This window comes from Struthio camelus, chromosome 16 (genome assembly GCF_040807025.1).
Source record: "Struthio camelus isolate bStrCam1 chromosome 16, bStrCam1.hap1, whole genome shotgun sequence".
In the NCBI taxonomy this organism is placed as follows: Eukaryota; Metazoa; Chordata; class Aves; order Struthioniformes; family Struthionidae; genus Struthio; species Struthio camelus.
Window position 1 is genome coordinate 14,722,197 of NC_090957.1, and position 18,953 is coordinate 14,741,149.

At 60.1% G+C, this 18,953-nt stretch overlaps 1 protein-coding gene across 9 annotated transcripts in view; it reads left to right on the forward strand.

Moving 5' to 3' along the window:
- The window catches only part of MMP28 (matrix metallopeptidase 28), a 22,571-nt gene continuing 3,618 nt past the window's right edge, over window positions 1-18,953 (forward strand). Inside the window, exons 1-8 of one of the 9 annotated variants that reach the window (XM_068909346.1) lie at window positions 233-251; window positions 3,120-3,791; window positions 9,818-9,897; window positions 10,714-10,859; window positions 15,500-15,721; window positions 16,786-17,031; window positions 17,489-17,638; window positions 18,248-18,415. In XM_068909346.1, coding sequence (XP_068765447.1) covers window positions 3,636-3,791; window positions 9,818-9,897; window positions 10,714-10,859; window positions 15,500-15,721; window positions 16,786-17,031; window positions 17,489-17,638; window positions 18,248-18,415 — 1,168 coding nt within the window. In that variant the 5' untranslated portion in view covers window positions 233-251; window positions 3,120-3,635. Of the gene's footprint in view, window positions 105-232; window positions 252-741; window positions 864-1,082; window positions 3,792-3,811; window positions 5,941-9,817; window positions 9,898-10,713; window positions 10,860-15,499; window positions 15,722-16,785; window positions 17,032-17,488; window positions 17,639-18,247; window positions 18,416-18,953 lie in introns of those variants that run through there. The other 8 variants (XM_068909347.1, XM_068909349.1, XM_068909350.1 and 5 more) reach the window with 8 other exon arrangements.

Genomic DNA, 18,953 nt, shown 5'->3' on the forward strand with positions numbered 1-18,953 from the left:
AGCACTGCAAACAAAAAACCCTGAGCAGGATGCTACTTTGCAAAGCTCGAGACCGAGTCTGCTCTGACACCTGGGTTTGTTTTCGCCGGACCCCCTGAAGCGTGGTAACGCTGCTTGCTCAAGCTCCCGCGGTGCTGCGCGGGTGGCTAGTGCTGGCGGCTGCACGGGACCAGCGCTGGCGATGCGCGTGGGGCAGAGGAGACGCAGCGCGCAGGGGAGGCTCCGAGGAGAAGGATCCATCCTCGTCGGTGGTGGGGGGAGCTGGGTGCGGGGTGAGTTGTGCCCGGGGGTGCCGGGGCAGGGCTACAGGGCAGCTCTCCGAGCCTTCCCCTAGGTGTGGGGTGGAGACGGGGCTGCTGCGGCCCTAAGATGCCCCAGGGGGGATTTGTCCCATGTGTCCCGCTTGTCCATGGGGAGCAGCTGCCCCATTGCCATGAGCTCCGCTCTCCTTCCCTTATCGCACCAACTCGGGGTGTGTGTGTGTGTGTGTGTGTCTATGCATGTGCGCGTGTATGTGTGTGTGTATATGCATATGTGTGTGTGTCTATGCATGTGCGCGTGTATGTGTGTGTGTATATGCATATGTGTGTGTGTCTATGCATGCGCGTGTGTGCGAGCGGGGGCCGCCGGGCGGGGCTCGGCGCTGCCGCCGGGGCTGGCCCGGGCCGGGGCCGCCCCCGGGCGGGGAGAGGCGAGCCGGGAGCCGGAGCCGGGAGCCGGAGCCGGAGCCGGAGCCGGAGCCGGAGCCGGAGCCGGGAGCGGAGCCGGGCATGGGGGCGCGGGCGCTGCGGGCCGCCCTGGCGCTGGGGCTGCTGGCGGCGGTGCAGCCCGGACCGGCCGGCCGGCAGCGGCGGGAGGCGGAGGTAGGGCCGGGCCGGGGGCGGCGGGGCGGCGGGGGCCGCCGGAGGTGCGGCTGTGCCCGGCCGGGGGCGGCGGCGGCGGCGGCGGGCGCGCTCCGACCCGCTTCGCCCTCGGCAGCGGCTGCTGGTGCCACCCGAAGCCGTCGGCGCTGCGAGGCGGCAGCGATAGTGATAGCGGGTGCGGGTGCGGGTGCGGGTGTGTGCCGTCGCTGTGCCCCCGAGTGCTGGAGGGGTGTGCATGTCTCTGTGCGTGTGCGTGTGCGTGCATGCATGCCATGGGTGTGCCCCCCGAGTGCTGGAGGGGCAGAGGGATGGGTGCGTGGAGGGATGGGTGCGTGTGTGCGTGTGTGCATGCATGCATGCCATGGGTGTGCCCCCCGAGTGCTGGAGGGGTGTAAATGTGTGTGTGTGTGTGTGTGTGTGTGTGTGTGCCATCAGTGAGCCCCTGAGTGCTGGAGGAGTGTAAATGTGTGCGTGTATGTGTGTGTGTGTATGTGTGTGTGTGTGTGCCATCAGTGAGCCCCTGAGTGCTGGAGGAGTGTAAATGTGTGCGTGTATGTGTGTGTTGTGTGTGTGTGCGCCATCGGTGAGCCCGAGTGCTGGAGGGGTGTGCGTGCTGTAGGTGTGCGTTGATGGCCGAGGTGTGTGCGTGCCACAGGGCTGTGGCACCATGGGTGCGAGCCCTGAGCGCTGGAGGGCTGTGCGTGCGACAGGGGTGCGCGCTGAGTGCCCGAGGTGCGCCCACGCCATCGCTGCGCGCCCACGGATAACGCGGGTGCGCCCTGAGGGCCAGGAGCCCGTGCGTGCATGCTGGAGGTGTGTGCCCCTGCTGTAGGTTTGCGTCTGTAGCGCTGCAGGGTGTGCGTGTGTGCCCGGCGGAGGTGTGTGCCCCTGCTGTAGGTTTGCGTCTGTAGCGCTGCAGGGTGTGCGCGCGTGCCGGAGGTGTGTGCCCTTATGTACCAGGGATGTTCCCGTGCGTGCTATAGTGTGTGCACACGTGCCGGAGGTGTGTGCGTGTGCGCTGTGTGTGTGTGCGTGCTGTAGACGGAGGTGGGTGTGTGTGTGCATGGGCGACGGAGACCTGTTAACAACCTTTCCGTATCGCTTACGAAGCGACGGAGGTTTTGCAGGAGCATTTCTTCCCGTCTCCTGGCGATGTGGCTGGGACAAGCGCCAGCCTTTCCTCTCTCTTGCCTTTCGTTGCGGCCGTCCCCACCGCTCCTGTTTGTGTTGCTTCTGTTAGTCCGTGTATTGTTGTCTCGCCGCGCTGCCATCCGCTCCTGTTTGTCTTGGGAGAGAGGTACGAGATTTGGCTAGTGAACAAAGGTTGTCGTTAGGGATTTGAGCTTTTTCTTGTTTAGGCGTTGATCCAGTGTATGTTTGCACAGATGCTTGATTTGAAAACCCTAGCAAGTCCTGGTGGATTAACTGGGATTTTTCACATGCTTTAAGATGAAAAGCGAACGTAAATACTTGGGGGCTTGCTTTAGTGTGTGAGCTCCTTAGCCTGGGAGATGCTGTTTCACTCTTCTGAAGAGGTGATTTATACGTGTGCTTGTCCCAGGGCGCGTAGACCTCAGCCAGGCCTCTCACATCATCGGGAGAGGAATAAAAATGGTCTGCAAAGTATTTAATGCTCAGAAAATCAATGGTTTAGAATTAGCTCTAAAGAAAACACAGCTGATGAGGGGAGAGCGCTTTAAGAGACGCTGGTTTTTGATTCTTCGCCTGCGACTTCTGGGAACTTTTCCCTTGAAGCCCTGACGCAGGTCTGGGACCTGGGCAGATGCCAGGTGAGGACACTGGGCAAGTTACTTTCATCTCTCTTTGCCCGTTTCCCCAGTGCGGAGTGCTGCCCGTTCCAGGGACTTTGGGAAGATAAATATGCTGGAAACGTTTAGAGACTGGGATGAGACAGCTCCTCTAAATAAACTGAACAGTTAATTTTGCTTTAAAATGGCAGCTGAAATTCTTTTATAACATCAAATAGTTGTAGTTACTTGTGGCTTTGGGAAAACCGCTGCCAGTCTTCGCTTCTAAAGCTTTTTTTTATTGCTTTTAAAATAGCCAAACTTAGCAACAATGGACTGTGTAAACTTAGATGTGGAAGTCTGAGAAAATGTCTAGTTGTGCTATTTTCCTGGCTTATGCCCTTGCTTTCACTGCATTTGTAATGATCACAGCTACAAAAAAAACCCCCGTCAAGTTTGGAAATTTAATTTGAAACATTTGTGTGTTAAAGCATCTTATTATCTGCAGGCTCCAGATAGGAGAAGGGCAGATGCTCGATAGCACATAGTTTGGCAGACCTGGTTCCTGCTCTTACGCGGCGGTTGCTGGCCTGTGCCCAAGCAAGCAGCTAGGTATAGGGTAACGCCTGGCTGACACAGGAGCTCTCACCCCATGTTCATAGCGAAGCGCGTGTCCGAGTGCTTTTGGCGCTGAGGACAAAGGACAGCCAGGGCCTGTGGTGATTCGCATGAGAAGCTACAGGTTTCTTGTGCCAGAAGGAAAAATTGGTAAGTTTGAGAAAAGCAAGGAGTGGAGATGGAGCGTGAGGATCAATGACTGGGACATTCTCATTCCTGATTTGTTTTGTTATCCTGCCCTTCCTCCTTGTGTCCTGTTATGATGGCATTTGATTTCTGATGCTCTCTCTCCACCTTGGACAAGCAAGGGCTCACATGTAGTATGGTCCCTGAACTCAGTTCGCGCCTGCTAAGAAATGCCCTGGTACCTTGATGAGCTATTTTATGGAGCGGGTATTAATTTGGGATGCAAGGAGTCGCTGTGCCCAATCAATGCCATCTAGAGGGCTTCAAAGCCTGTCTGCAACATTGCAGCAGCCTCCAGCGCTCGGGTGGACGTGGTGTGGACCGTCCCGGAGGAGCGGTGGTCGTCTCTGCCCAGACCCAGTGCAATGTGCTCATGGTATGTGTGTGTTTCTCCGGTCCGAACGAGGACTTGCCGTTCCTCCTGCTTCAACACGCGCGGTGGTGGGAGAGGTTCGCGCTGGTGGGATGCAGCTGCTGCCGGTGGGTGCAGCCCCTTGCTCTCAGCCGTACGAGCTGCTCTCTGGAGGGGCTGAGCTCAGCCTGGGCTTGCCCTGGAGTGGGATGGGGGGGTTGAGGCACTATGGGGTGCGCGGAGGTGAACGGCAGGGTGAGTAGCGTCTCAAAACCTCCCGCTCAGTCCAGAAAGGGATGTCTGCCCGTGCTGGAAACAAATCCACTATTGCTGCTGAGGGTGGCTGGGGTGCGTGAGTGCAGGTCCAGAGCCTGCATTTTAACCTGCGTGGGTGGCCTTTGGGCAGGGGCTGTCCCTGCTGCGTCTCTGGTGGAGCTAGGCGTTCAGCAGGACCCCGTGCTGCTCCCGTCCTCCTGCTGGAAGGGGCAGCCCCGTGTTTCCCCTGTACCTGAAAGTAGATTTAAAAAAAAGGGAGGGGGAAATAAGGTACAAAACTCCTTCTTCCTGGAATAATTCCTGCTGTTTCAGCCTCAGCGTGTTTCTTCCTTCAGCAGTGCGAATGCAAGGAGCGGTGGAGAGGAGGAGGGAGCAGTCGGGTGCCGTCCTCGCTGGGAGGCACTGCCCTGCTCTGGGGAGCCGGCGAGAGCACGTAAAATCCGCTAGGTCCTAACTCAGCGCTCGCAGCTGATCGCGCGGCTGTGTCGAGAAGCTCCGAGGCGCCCAGCCCGTTCCTCGGTGTGGTTAACGGCCGCGCAGCGCCGCGGACAGCCCGGCTTTCTGCTCAGCTCCCGCGCGGAACAAGCCTCACTCCTTACGGCAAACGCCACCCGCCAGGCAGATTCCCCGCTCCCCGATTTCCATCGTGATGGACAGCAAAGACCAAGCATCGCTTTTCCCATCTCTACTCTTGTTCCTGTAGAAACGAAGCACAACCAGTCTGCGTGTCCAAACCGGTTTGTCAGCTACGCTGGTATTTGCAAGGGAAAACGCTGCACTTGGCCAAAACGTCTGCGTGTGCTTTGGGTCACATTCAATCACTTCTGTGCTCCCAAAGCTGCAGCTGGGCAGAGCAGCAGATCTGGTACCCCAGGATGTGAGTCAGCAGCCTGGGTGCCGCAGGGTTCGTCCCAGGGCCAGCAGCGGCCGCTGCGCGGGGCAGGACCATAAGCACGGCTGTTATTTACAGCTGCTGGGTTTTTTTTCATGTCAGCACTGACTGATAGGAGAAGTGTGCTCTGGGGGTGATGAAATCTGAGAAGAGGAGGAGGAGGGCGAGGAAGTCTGGGATAGAAGAGTCAAGCACAGGAATGAAACGCAGTCATTGCTGATGAGATACGTGCCTTTATTCAGTGCAAAATCAAGCAAAGCAATCTGACAGCACTGGAGGCAGGTAATGCATTGCTGGTGACACCAAGCCCGGTCCGTGTCAGCCGTGTCTCTTTTGTTTAAGCGATGCCCTGTTTATTATTCCTGTTCTGAAGCATCCCTCCCTTCCTGGCAGATAGAAAGGCAGTGAGCTAGCTGTGTCCAGCTCCGCATCTCACAGATCAGAGGTACTGACATCAGGAGGGCTGTTAGATCTCCTGAATTCCTGGCCTACTGTCCCTGCTACGCAGTTCAAGAAGATCAAGCGTGAGGAATGAATAAAGGAGCCTGAAAGACACTGAGCGCAGCCCTCCCCCTGCTCCAGCGTGGACGCGCACACGCTGAACAAAAGCGACACAAGGATTCTGCCTAAGGGTTTGCAAATGCGGACAAGAAGGCGGCTTGGGAGAGTGGAAAGAAATGAACGTTTTTAAAATGTTTGGACGTCTTCCTAAGCCAGCTCTTGAGAAGGCAGTTACCTGATTAGCAGGGGAGCCTGCATGCCTTCTTCCTTCCCGGTGCTTAGCCACGGCGTAGCGCTCTTCCTGCAGGCATCCCAAAACGCGCTCATCCAGAGCGGGTCCCTGAGGTTCAGACCTCGTTACGTCTGTGCTGCGGAGGGCGAGCTGAGGCCAAGAAGCCAGGGGTTATTTGAAGAGCTGCTGATAATGAGATGCTGCTGAAAAATGACATGGCAAGGTGGGATGCCAGCACCCTTCACCCAGACAGGACTGCTCCTGGACCTTGGGTTTGCATTATTTTGCAGGGTTTATTATTATTATTATATATATTTATTATTATTATTTACCCGCCAGAAGCTGTAGGGTAGATGAGGGACTGGGAATTAGGAGGTGTAGCAAACTAGACCAAGGCATCTTGCTGTCGGTGTGCCTCCCTGCCCGCTGTGGGCATCCTGCCTCCTCCTGGCGCTGCTCCTTCTGCCCTGAGCAGCTACAGCAGCAGCGGGCAGCGTTTGGGCCCGTTTGCCCCCTTTTGGTGCCCACCCTGCCATTACCCCCGTTCAGATGCAGCAGGGACCAGTGTAGCACCAGTTGGGGCCTCGCTCGCAGAGGGCTGCCGGGTGGCCGGGCTCCGGTGGTGACCCCGCAGCCTGCTGGCTTCGCCCACATCTGGCTCAGCAGCGAAACAACGCGAGTCGGGGCCCAGGGCTGCCCGGCGCCGGCCCGGCCGCGGCCCGAGCACCCACCTGGGTTGGCTCGCCGGGCTGCTGTTGTCTCGGGATAAAACAGGACTTCCTGATGGAGCGCGTGCAGCCGGCCTCCTGTCTGCAGCCGCCGCACGAGAAAAACAAAAGCTGCCGCGCGATGAAAGGGGGTTGCTTCAGTTGCCCATCTCCGAGCTCAGCTGCTGCCGGGAACGGAGGGGGAAGAGGGGTTTTGTGTCCTGGCCGAGCAAAGGGACCGTGGTCCATGTAAGCTGTCAGTCGGGCAAGGGAAGAGGCTTGTGTGAGCGTTTCTGAAAGTTAGACGATGGAAATCTGCCAGAAATCTGAGTGTCTGGAGGGAAGGGCAGGCAGGACGCGACTCTCCTGTCGCTGCGCTGTTGGTGTCCCAGTCCCTAAGGAGGAGGGAGCCTGGGCTGTAATTGCTGCTTGGCTCTCTTCCACCCGGGACGCCTGTGGTCCAGGGCAAGGTGTTTCCTCGGCTTTAGCTCTCAGCAGCGCTGTTTTGCAGAGCTGCAAGCAGCTCCCCTCCGTCTCCCGCAGAGCTGCGTGTCGGGGAAGCGGGGTCGGAGGCGCCGCAGGGCCCGGGCAGAGCGCAGGCTGGCTCTCGAGCTGCAAACTGCCTCCTCGCTGAGGGGTTTTCTCCTCTCCTTTCCAGCAGATGTGCCCTTCAGGGGTTAAAAACGCCTCGTCCTGCTGTCCCTGCTGCCAGACCCAGTGCTGCCTGCGTGCAGCGCTGGGCTTTCCCGCGGCTCTTCGCCGGGGAGCTGCTCCCCAGCAGCCGGAGCTTTCCTCTTCTCGTCTCCCTCCCTCCCTCCCGCCGTGCAGAGGGCGAGCCGGGCACATTTCATACTACTGCTCGGCTCGGTGTTTCCTGCTGTTTTTCTTTTCCCATTGTATAGAGAACAGCATTTCCCCGTTGGGAGCGTGTTCTCCGAGGGGAGCTTTCCTCGCCCGGCAAGGCCTCTAGTTGCAGCCTCTGGCTCTGCACAGGAGCTGTTGTTTCAGACACATGTACCCAGGTTGTACCGGCTTCCGCCGACCCGTATCAGCTGCCTCCTGCCTGGTCTCTGGGGCAGCGTTCAGGGCGCAGGCAGCATTGGAGCCGGTGCTGGGGGCTTGCTCGGGTCCAGGATGCTCTTCGGTTCCCCCGTCGTCCTCGAAAGTCTCTGGTCCAGGGGTTGTTATGTTCTCCGCTGGCTGATAAATGCCTTGCACTGTGGAAGATCACTACATCCCTTTCCTTAGCTCTCAGCTTGCAGCACTGATATCAGCCGGAGCGAGCGATAGCCGCGTGTCTCGAGCCTGCACGCAGCTCAGGTAACTGGGAGCCAGATGTTAGATGGAAGCAGTTCTAGAAAATGCGATAACGTTTCTCCTGCTGGTTTTGCAGCCCAAGAGCTTCTGCTGGTGCATAACAAGCTGAACATAAAACTTTTAGAAACTAAAGGGAAGCAGCCTGCTTTGGTTTGACTTTCAAAGCTAAAGGAAATCTAGATAGTGGTGATCATTTCAGTGGCTTGTGTGCCTCTTGGTGCCACTGAAGAACAGCTGCTGGGATGGTGATTGCTTTTTTATTGTGCACCCTGTCTTATCCAGATGGATTTCCAAGCATTACTGAGATCATGGTGGGGAAAAACACATTCGCTTTCTTGCTTTAAGAATGAGATTGTGTTAGATCACAGATGAAGAAATGTCTTAAAGTTGTTATGCTTTAGAGGCTGAGAAAAAGGAAGATTGTGGTAGAAAAGGTTTAAGCTGTGCTGTGCTTTCGAGACCCAGGACTTTCTGTTTGGGTGCTTTAGAGCTTGCATTTGTCTGCAGTGATGTCATCGTTTGGGATTATCACCACGCATCCATATATGTAGCTTGTGATTTTCTAATTCTGGAGGGGAACATAGTGAAAACACAGCAACAGCGAAGGAGGGCCAGGCACCTTCGCCTCGCTGGATGTTGCTGGGCTTCGAGCTTTGCCCACTACCACTGTCGTCGCAAGAGACGGTGACTTTGCCGATTAGAGCCTGATCTTTGCAGCACTGTGTTGCTGAGATCTCCGATCTGTTTCCTCATCTGGGCATATTTCCTCCAGGAGTCAGAGCTGACGTGCCGATAAGGAAAAGGGAGGGTCCGGGGGAGCGGAGCCAGTGCAGAGCAGCGCCAGGCTGTTGGCACGGCGCTGGCGCTCGTCTTGGAGCTCGTGCGGCGAGAGAAACCAGTTCTGATAGCGTGCCGCTCTCTGCGGAAGAGCCCTGCTGTGGTTGTTGCTGAGAGTAGATGTTTGCAGGGAGCAGTCCAGGAAAGCCAAGCCAGCCGCAGCTGGATGAGCTGGAGCTCTCCGAAGGAGCGTGCTGCTGTCAGGGCCCCCTGGGCTGCTGCAGCCCCCTGCCTACGCAGTTCCCCCCACCCACCCTCCCGTTCGGGGCTGAAGCAGGCAGCTTGAAGATGGTGCTCCCCACGGCGTGCCCGGCGGCTCAGCGCTCCCCAAGGGGCCGGGGCCGATGTAACTCGCCTGCCCGAGGCGTGAAGTCAAGAGTAGCGTCCGCAGGGCACCGCGGTTTCAAGCAGAAAACCCGCCGCTCCTCCGCGGCCGCTCGCCAGCCAGCTGCTGGGGGGGAGCAGGGGCCGCAGGGGTCTCCGAGGGCGCCAGGCCCCCCGGCGCCTCTCGCCGGGGGTGGCGGGGACCAGGCAGCCGCTTTCGCTGCGTGGTGTCAACTCCGGTTCTTCTGCCCTACCGGGATGCCGGGAGGCGGTTCTGGTCTCCCGAAAACATCGCCCGTAGGCTGGGGCAGATGGCGCCTGCCAGCGTTGCTAGTGGACTTCTCAGAAAGCCGGGGGCAGGCTGGGAAGAGGGAAGCCGCTCGTTTTCTTTAAAAACGCGGTTTATGAGTTGGCGCCAGTTCAGGCCAACGGTCCCCGTCCGTTTAAGCGGACGATAAGGAGAGAACGATGTGGCAGAGGGGACCGTCCGCTCTCCGGTGGCGCATCCTGCTCGGGGACGGGGAAAGGCCGCGCGTCCTACCACGGCGGGACCTCGTCCCGGCCCTCCGCGGCAGGTCGGCCGGGACCTCAACCTCCGAGCCAAGGCGCTGAGAGCCGCTGAGGGTCGGGGGGGGGGGTTGGTGACCTCTGGCTGCTTCTCCGTGGGCAGCGGTGTCATCTCCGTCGTGTCACGGCCAAAAAAACCCAAGCGCCGTTAAAAACGCCTTTAAGGACCTGAGCGAACGGGTCGGCAGCGTCCCGCGCACTGGGCTGCCCGCGGGGGCCGCCGCAGGCCTGGCCGAAGGGCGAAGGAGCCGGCCGTCCCGCCGCCGGCCTGCCCGTGTGGCGGGACTTCCAGCCGCGTCTTCTCCCCCCCCACCCCGCCACCACCGCCGCCACCGCCGCCGGCCCCGAGCAAACGCCCGTGCTCTGAGCCGTGCCTCTCTCGTTTCTCCCCTCGCAGCTCTTCCTCCAGAAGTACGGCTACTTCGGCCAGCCGGCGCCCGGCGAGCGCAGCCCCGCGGACTTCGGAGCGGCGCTGAGGTAGGTGCCGCCGCCGCCGCCGGACGAGGCGGCCCGGCTGCTGGCCTTGGGGGGCGCCAGGCCGCCTGCGGCTCCCCGCCGCTGCCTGCTGGCCTGCTCGCAGCCCGCCGCGCCGCGTTTCTTTGCCTTTTATGGCCCGGCGTTCTCGTTAACGATAACGCGCGCGGGGAGGCCGAGGTTGAGGGCGGCTGGAAGATCTCAGAGGGCTCGGGACGCCCGGCTGGCCGTCAGGGCTGGGAGCAGCGAGAGCCCGTGGTGGCGGGGGGCGGCGGGGGGCGCGCTCTGCTCTGCCGGCCAGGTCGGAGCGTGGCCCCGGCGGGGGTGGAAAGAGGGGAGAAGCGAGGCGCAGCGTGGCGGGTGGCCCGGGACCGGTGCCACCCTCTGCGGGCGCTCTCGGGGGCGGCCGCGCGGCGGGCCGGGATGCGGTTGCCTTTGGGGAAGCGAAGGCGCTCGGAGATCCCGACTGGGGAGGGCTCGCTCGCGCCCGGGCGGCTGTAGGCTGCCCTTTCCTGAGGCGCCTCCGGCTGCCGGAGCGTGCCCGGCCCGCTTCCGGGGAAAAGCCAAACGCAAAGCGGAACAGCAGGGGTTTAACATCTAGGAGAGATGTTTTTAGGCTCCCTGTCTGCCTGTACCCTGCGACGGGTGAAGGAGCACGCTTTTACCGCCGTGGCGCCCTCCCAGCAGTGAGGCAGGAAGCTGGCTTAGCTTCAAGGCCTGGTTCAGGTCAGGCCCCTCGTGCAGACGCAAGCGAAAGGCTCGAGGGGCTCCCCCCCCCCACCCCAGGTTTGGGAGCTGACCTTTCCCTTTCTCTTCCAGGGACTTCCAGTGGGTGGCTCACCTGCCGCTCAGCGGGGTGCTGGATGCCCCCACGGTGCATCAGATGGGCCTGCCGCGGTGCGGCACGGCCGACGCGGAGAGCAGGAGGGCTGCCCGGCGGCGCCGGAAGCGTTACAGCCAGCACGGTGAGCGCGCCTGCCGGGGGGCAGCCGTTTCCTCCGCGGGGTTTGGGTTTATGGGATGCTGGCAGGGAAGTTTGGGCTCTCGCCCAAACTACAGGCAGTTGAACTCTTCCTTTCTGTAATTTGAGTCTCGGAGATGCTGTCGTTCAAGAAGGGCCTGCGGAGTTAGTTACCGCCGCTGCCAGGACAGAGTCGGTCCCAGAGCCTGCCTGGGCTTTGCAGTGATTTATTTTTAAACTTACTTATATTCACTCGTTCTGTGTGGCTTGATGTCAGCAAGGATTAGGGAGATGGAGCTTCCCCCTCATTGGGAAATTCAGCTCTTCTGGATGTTTTTACTGTTGTCGAGGGAGCCAGAGTTTGAACGTTTCCCGAGGAGCCATCAGGAGCCGTCGCTGAAGCGCTTGCCTGGGCGGCCCCGGGAGCCGCCGTGCTGGACGACGGGGAGGCGGGCGCTGAGCAGCCTGCCCGGCAGCGCCTGCCATGGCTTTGGTGGTGTCAGGGAATTGTAGCCTTGTTTGTGCTCTTGCTTCATGCTTCCAGTTGGGAGCAGAGCAGGGAAGTCGTTGGCGGCAGGTTAACCCCCTCCGCTGAGAAGCCCCCGGCTCCCTTTCCTTTGGACAGCGATGCCGCGAGGTCCGCCCCAGGCTCGCTGGGCTCCGAGGGGCTCGTGCACGCTCGTCACCCCGGGATGACCACAAAACCTGCTGGGCTTGGCTCGCTGGCCACGAGGAGTCATTTTACCCCGCGCTAAGAGGTTTAACTGCTCCGAGCGTCACCTCTTGCTCCTTTTTTATCCAGGATTTGGGCCCCTCGGCTCTCATGAGCTGCTTTCTGCACTGATTCCTAGAGAGCGAGAGGGCTGCGAGCAGCTGTGCTTAGGACATGGGAAAAACGAAGGCGAGATTGAGCAAGGGCTCTGTGCCTTGTCAAGCTGAATGTGCATCTGGCAGAGCTGATGTTGGGAGGGATGCGGAGGGACCCTGGAGACAGCCCGTTCCTTCTCATCATGCCTCTGGCTTTCTTCCCCAAAAAGCTGACACACAGCATCTCTCCTGCAGCTGGGATCCTGGGCAGGGGGTCTGTAGTCCCCGGGGCCAGGAGTGGGCTGCCAGCACGTTATGTCAGCGAGAACGGGAGCTCACGCAGGGCTTTTGCAAGGCAGCGGCTCACCTAGGGCCACCCCGTAGCCCGCCGCGTCCCCTCGAGTCCCCCCTCGTCTCAGGAGGGGAAGGGCTCTGAGCGGCACCCATTAGCGCTGCAGCAGCCGCTGCACAGCCTGGGCAGGGAAGGTGCCGCGGCTCCCCCGGGGCAGCGAGCGGCGGGTACCTGGCCGGCGGGTCCGGGGTAGCGGGACGGGGGCAAAGCTGACATATCCGTGCACGCTGGGTGGAGGGGAGGGAAGGGCGAGGGATGGAGCGTCCCGCACGCTGACGGCACCGGCCAGGAAAGCCGGGGGCTTTGTGCTAAGTCTGCTGTTTATCCTACTGCAAGCAGGAAGCCGCTGTAGCTGAGCCAGCAAAGTGCTTTGTTATTCACCCTCTCGTAGTGACGACAGGACCTTCTGCCAGGCAGCAGACCTGGCTGTTACCTCCCCGTTGCAACACGTCCATCAGCCGGCTGGGTTCAGACACGCTCGCGCCCGGCAGCATCAGCAAAAGCCGACCCCGTTTGGCTTTGGCTCTGAACTGACAGACTGTGTGTGTGTGCTGCAAGGCGGGACCACAATTTAAGCTGGCGAAGATGGCTAGCATGGTTTGGGAGAGTGCATCGCTCTCTCCCGGGAGCTGCTCCGGCATGTCGGTCCCAGCCTGAACGACAGGGATTCACTCTTCCCCACGGGACAAGATCCTTCCTGCCCTTCGGAGAGCTTCGGTCTGCATCTAACTAAAACCACCCCCTTCTACAGTTTAAGACCAAGTTTTTCTGTTGCCTGCGAAGGTTTTGGAGCAGGTCCTGTTTACCTTGGGAAAGGGACTGTGTTTAGAAACAGGCACCGTGAGGGAGCTGCAGTGGAAGTCTCAGGGAGGAGGACGTAGTTTTCGCTGCCTTGCTGGGCTTTAAAAGCAGCAGGAGCTGGCAGGGAGCTTTACTGATCACCAGGTCCTTGGCCAGACAGCGTACACACCACCGAGATCCTGGATTTCCCCTCGGGGGAACTCCCTGCCTGCGATTGTCCCCGGCTCAATGGCTCCGTGCGGCTCCGAGCCCTTCTCTTCCGGAGAACCGGGCGCCTTGGCCTGGCCCAGCCCTGCCCAGCTGCCTGGTGCCCCCCGTCCTCGCCGCTCCGCCAGTGGGGAAACGTTTCGGGGGAAGGAGGAATTTCTCCCCAGTCTTTGTTTCCATACATGTTTCCACCCTTAGTGCCGTGCCGGATAGTAGGGGAGAGCTGAAGCCCAGGCCATGCCCTGCTGCAGACCTTGGCTGGTCGTTCAGTTTGCTAAAGGGAATAACCGGGCTCGGCCTGCTTTGCCCAGGGAGAAGAGCGTGGCGAAGGTGCCGCGACGCTGGGAGCGCGAGCGGTGCCGCCGCGTGTCTGCGCCAGCAGGAGATCGGATTCGATGGCTGCTTAAACCGCTACGAAAACCCATCTAGAGGGTGGCCGGGCTGTCAAACCTTGCACAAAGGCATGAAGCAGAGCAGGTGGGAGTTGTCCTGCACCATGCAGACGGCGGCCAGGGAGGGCGAGCGGGGACGGGCACGCTGCAGGGCTTGCCAAGCCGCCTGGCTCGGGCGACCAGCAGCAGCGGGAGCGTGCAGCCCGTCTGGTTCCTCTCGTTTCCCTGCACATCTGGAGCAGGGGAAAGGCAGGTGCGGAGTCGCTGGAGGTCTATCACCGGCGTGCTTCCCCCCAGGCTCCCACGCCTCTGCGCCGGCTCCGGCGCCTGCGTATTCCCAGCACAGCCCCACGGCTTCTCTGCCGGTCCGTGACGCCCCCGGGCAGATGTAAGCGCTGGGACCGTGCAGCTGCCGAGGGACGCTGGAGGAGGAGAGGGGCTGCGCTGCGCGGCGGCGGCTGCAGGGACATGCATCTCACCGTGCTTTGCACCATCGCGTGGTCTGGAGGGGGCTGGGGGGGGGTTAGGGTCATCTCCAGGCCTCGCTCCCTTGGGCACTGCCCCGGTGGCATCGGGGCTGGGTCTTCCCCGAAAGGAAACAGCTTTCAAGGAAGCCACGGCCAGCAAGGTCCCCAGGGCAGGTGAAACGGTGCTTTGGAAACGAACAGCGAGCGGGTGGGTTCTCCCCGGTGGCTAGGCTTTCCGGCAAGAACATCTGCAGGCAGAAATTGTCAAGGTGCCTTTAAAATCCGTGAAAATACACCACGAGCCGCTGGAGAGCTGGCCTTGTTTTCCTTGCCTTAGCTCAGTAGCTATTCTTTTAAATTTGCATGCACAGGAAAAAAAGGAAAAAATAAGATTCCCTAGAAAAAAACCAAGGCTGGGATTCAGGAAAGGTCTCAGCGGCGAGAGGGGACAGTCGCTCTCCTGCCTAGGGAGTGCTGAGTGCTGGTGAACCCTCGCCTCTCGTGTCCCTCCCGATTTCAGGGTCCCTGCAGCAGCAGTTGTGCTGGTCTGGGGCCAGGGGCGGATGGCGCAGAAGTACGAGCGTTGACCAAGGAGAGGTGCTTGCCCGGGTGCTGCAGCTCCTGCCGCAGGTTTAAGGCGCCTCGCGGAGCAGCGCTGTTTCGGGAGCGCCATGGGAATCCCAGCCTGCTCCGGCTTGGCGTGGTGTGAAAGCAGTGCTGCTGTGGCTGAATGACCCTGGCGCTGGTCTTAGCCGCACGCAAACCCTCCCGCCGCCCTGCGGGAGCAGACCTGCCCACAGGGTGGGCTGTCCTCTGCCCGCTGCCAGCCCCACCGCAGGGCGTTTCTGTCGCCCCACGGCAGCTCCCGGCTTGGCCTTAGCTCAGCGTCTGCTCTTTTGGCGCTCGGCACCATTCCTTCCTGGTAACGCGTTTCAAACCTGTCTGTTTTTCCCCTTGAGGAGCATCTCTTTTCTCCCTTCTCCAGCTGGTGCGCAGTTCTTAGCAAATCTTTTCTAAATGGGCTGCAGTCCTGTGTCCCCCATGACTGCAGCCCCATCCTCCTGCAAAGGGGGCTGCTAAAAGCCGGTCCCAATCCTTTTGCCTTTGGGCTATTTGTTTTTGGAGGTTTTGTTTTTCTTCGCTGAAAGGCAAAGGTAGTAAAGACCATCCTTGAGCTGCATTTTCATCTGGGGATGAAGGTGGCTTCAGGCAGGAGATCGGCAGGTCAGAGGCCCTTGTTGGGTTTGGCCCTGGAAAGCACAAGGCAAGGGAAGTTCAGACCGTGTGCCCCAGCTTCGTCCCTCCTCAAGCAGAGTTTGACCCCTCTTAGGAAGGGGTTGGTTGCAGCTGCAGCCTCAGCAGTCTCTGGGGTGGGATCCGGTGGTGGCATCTTCGGAGAGATTTATTGGGTCAGATCCTGCTGCCAGTGCAGGGGACGGAGGCTGCTGCCAGGATGCCTGGGTTTCTCTTTCAGCTATGGCTTGGAAAGTCACATTTCCCAGCACTTATGTTCCTAGATATTGAGGCTTGTGAGCAAGCTTTGCTCGGTCCAAGCGGTCTCTGGATGGAAGAGCAAAGCAAACCCTTTCCTTGCACTGAGCTCTGCTTCCTCTCGCAGGCGGGAAGTGGTACAAACGGCACTTAACCTATCGGGTCGTGAACTGGCCCTCGTACCTGCCGCAGCACGAGGTGCGCCTGGCGGTGAAAGCTGCCTTCGAGCTCTGGAGCAACGTGTCCTCGCTGGTGTTTTGGGAGGCGCGGGACGGCCCGGCCGACATCCGCCTGACCTTCTTCCATGGAGACCACAACGATGGACTCAACAACGCCTTCGATGGACCAGGTGCTGGTCGCTCCCCCTCGTAAGCTTCTCTTTTACAACGTGGTCTCTTCTAGGCAGTGAGGAGGGCTTGGGTGGCGACGGGCTGGGGGCAATGGAGGCACAGCTCTGCCCTGACAGGCCCTCTTACTGAGGACACCTCCCAGTTCGCACCCAGGGTAAGCAGAGGCAGAACTGGAGCTGACATGGCCAAGAAAGAGCATCCTTCTTGCCAGGCAGCAGCTAGCCTGGGAATTGCTCATGCCATGTCCCACGCTGAGAGACCCCCATCCTTTGGAAGCAAGGAGAGGACTTTGAGATCTCTCTTGTGTGCTTAGCGGTGAGGCTCTTTCCTTACCTGGAGCAGATGACCAGTGCCAGGTCTTGCAGAGCTCTGTGACGCGTCGCAGTGCTGCCTCCAGAGCCAGTTTGCAGTAAGACATTGGCTTATTAATTCGAGGTACCGACTCCCAGTTTGGCAGCCCCTAATGCAGGGGCTCCTGGTGAGGCATTTGGGACATTCGTTATTGCATTATGCTAATGGCCTTCAAAGAGCCCTCCCCACCCAGATCATGTCTTCAGAACCTGAGCTGATTCCTTCCAGAGAAACCTGCCTGCTCTGCTGTACCAGCAACTCCCCAAAAGATAAAATTGCAGCAAATGGTCAGAAAGGTCTGTGAAAAGAGCTGTGCCTGCCCTCAATCAGACCCGTGCCGGCAGGGGACCTCGCTGCGCGGAGCCGGCGTTAATTAAGCCTCAAACGTGGGCCACGTTAGCTGGTTTGTATCCCTTCACGAAGCCAGGCTGGTGCCCCCATGGGGCCGTTGAGAGCAAGCACTAACCCAGCTGCTCTGTGGAAAAATGTGTGTCGGGGCCCTCGGGAAAAAATGGCTTGGGAGGGATGGTGGAAAGCCGATCCGGCAGCAGCAGGGAGGGAGCAGCTGCCTTTGGGGCGCTGAGCCTCCCTCTAGGAGTGTATTTAAGCAAAACAGAGCTGCACGTGCCCCCCACAACCCCTTGGCTTAAGCCCTAGGTTCAGCCCTGCCCGCAGCCCCGGCATGGTCCCTAACTGGCTCTCATGTCCCCAGGAGGTGCCTTGGCTCATGCCTTCTTCCCCCGCCGCGGAGAGGCCCACTTCGATAACGACGAGCGCTGGTCTCTGCACAGCGGCAAGGGCCGCAACCTCTTCGTCGTGGTCGCGCACGAGGTCGGCCACACGCTGGGGCTGGAGCACTCTCCCGTCAAGAGCGCCCTGATGTCTCCGTACTACAAGAAGCTCAGCAAGGATTTTGTCCTCAGCTGGGACGACATCTTGGCTGTCCAGAACTTATACGGTGAGCGTGGCTTCCCTGCGGTTCCTCTCTCCTGGGCTCGTCCCTAGAAAGGAGAGCAGGGGGCCAAAGGCAGGGATGGCAACAGGTCCATGCAAGGGGCGAGGGCTATGTGCAAGCTGCGTGGCGGGGAAATGATGCCAGCTGCAGGGACGGGGAGCATGTAAGCCACGTCCCTTGTGGTTGGCAAGGAGGACGCTGTAGGGAGTGTGATGGGCACCAGGTGCTCCAGGGCAGAGGAAGCCTGTTTGTAAGTTGGGGAACACCGGTGCCTGGGGTTTTTGAGGTCCCAAGGGGTCTTTGCCCACCACCTTGCAGAAGGGGATAGAAATCAGACTGTGGGTCAAGAAAGTGTTTGGTGCCTTCTGACGAGTCGCCAGCCTTGTGTTCCACCAGTGCTTTGGGGAAAGCCATTTCCATGGCCCTACTCTGTGACTCACCGCTCCTTGCTGTACCCCAGGGAAGCCTTCCAAGGGCTCGGCCGTCCAGCTCCCCGGAAAGGTGTTTACTCACTTCCAGGACTGGAGCGCAGATCTTTTCAATGGGGGCCAGCAGTGGCAGAGCCTCAGTGCCTATTACTGCCACTCCTTCTTCGATGCCATAACTGCCGGTAGGTGTTTGCCAGCACAGCCCTCTCCCAGAACGCACGTTCCTGCCCCGAGCACTGCAGCAGCCTGTTTCTGCTCTATGCCTGATTGCTGAGGAGATCCAGCAGTGGAAAAGGCAGGTCCGTCTGGTCCACAGCTCTGTTGGCGCTCCCAGGGCTGGTGGCATCACTGATGCTCCTTGCTGCTGACAAAGCTAAGTGCGTCCTGAGGACACAGCCATAGCTTGGTGTGCTAGGAGTGAGAAAAACATCCTCCAGATTGGACTGTGGCAAGGCTTGCTCAGTGCCCAAGCTCAGGCATGAAGGACGAGCTTTGAGAGGGGGCTGTGATCATCTGCCATCCTCTCCAGACTGGAGGGGAGGAAATGAATCATGGTGGCCTGAAGGGGGCAGCTGGAAAGGTAGAAGCAACTTTGTCATATTGGTGGAAAAATGCCCTGTGCGTGAAATGCCGGTGGTGGGAGAGGATGGCGTTGATGCAGGGGAACAGAAGGGGTGGGTGGCCAGCTATGGGGGGACTGGGCACCTCCAGCTGGTGCCTGGCACCACTCGGATAGAAGTGGCCATGGAGGTGGTGGAGGTTTCTCACCTCTCTTCCTCTGTTTTGCACAGATGTGGATCACAACCTGTACATCTTCAAAGGCAACCACTACTGGCTGGTGTCGGTGAGCGGTAATGCCAGCGAGCCGCAGCCCCTGCACACCCGCTGGCCCGGCCTCCCCCCCGGCATCGACGCCGCTGCCTGGTCCGAGCTCAGCGGCAAGTTTTACTTCTTCAAAGGTACTGAGCTGCAGAGCAATCCTCTGGGGCTGCCTCCTGCTGTCAGTCCAGGCTGTGGGTCCTTCTGGCCGTGTCTGCCTGGAGGCCCCTTGTGCCTCCCTCTTGTCCCCTTGCAGCGCAGCGGGCCGTGCCGAGGAGCTGGCCATCGCTGGGTGCCGTGCACACGCTCCTGCAGGGCTCCCGGCTCCCGCGCCTGCCTCCGCTGCCCGGCAGCCGCACGGCCTTGGGAGCCTTCCCCTGCCCCTCCACGCCCCCGCCTGTGCCTCAGTTTCCCCATTAGCCCGCTTAGGGGAGCAGCCCCCACCTTTGTTTACAAATGGTAACAGCTACATCAAACCCTTGGAGGTCTGCGGGGGAAAGCGCGCTCTGAGGATGTGGGGTCCCCGGTGCGGTGCTGCTCGGTGCTGCGCAGAGCCCGGGACCGTGCCCGGTGCCGCGCTAACGCCGGGAGCTGAGAGGCCGTTTGCAAGCTGGCTGGGGCCGCTCCACGGCCGAGCGGATAGCGGAAGGTCAAAGCAGGCAGCTGAGCTCAGCCGTA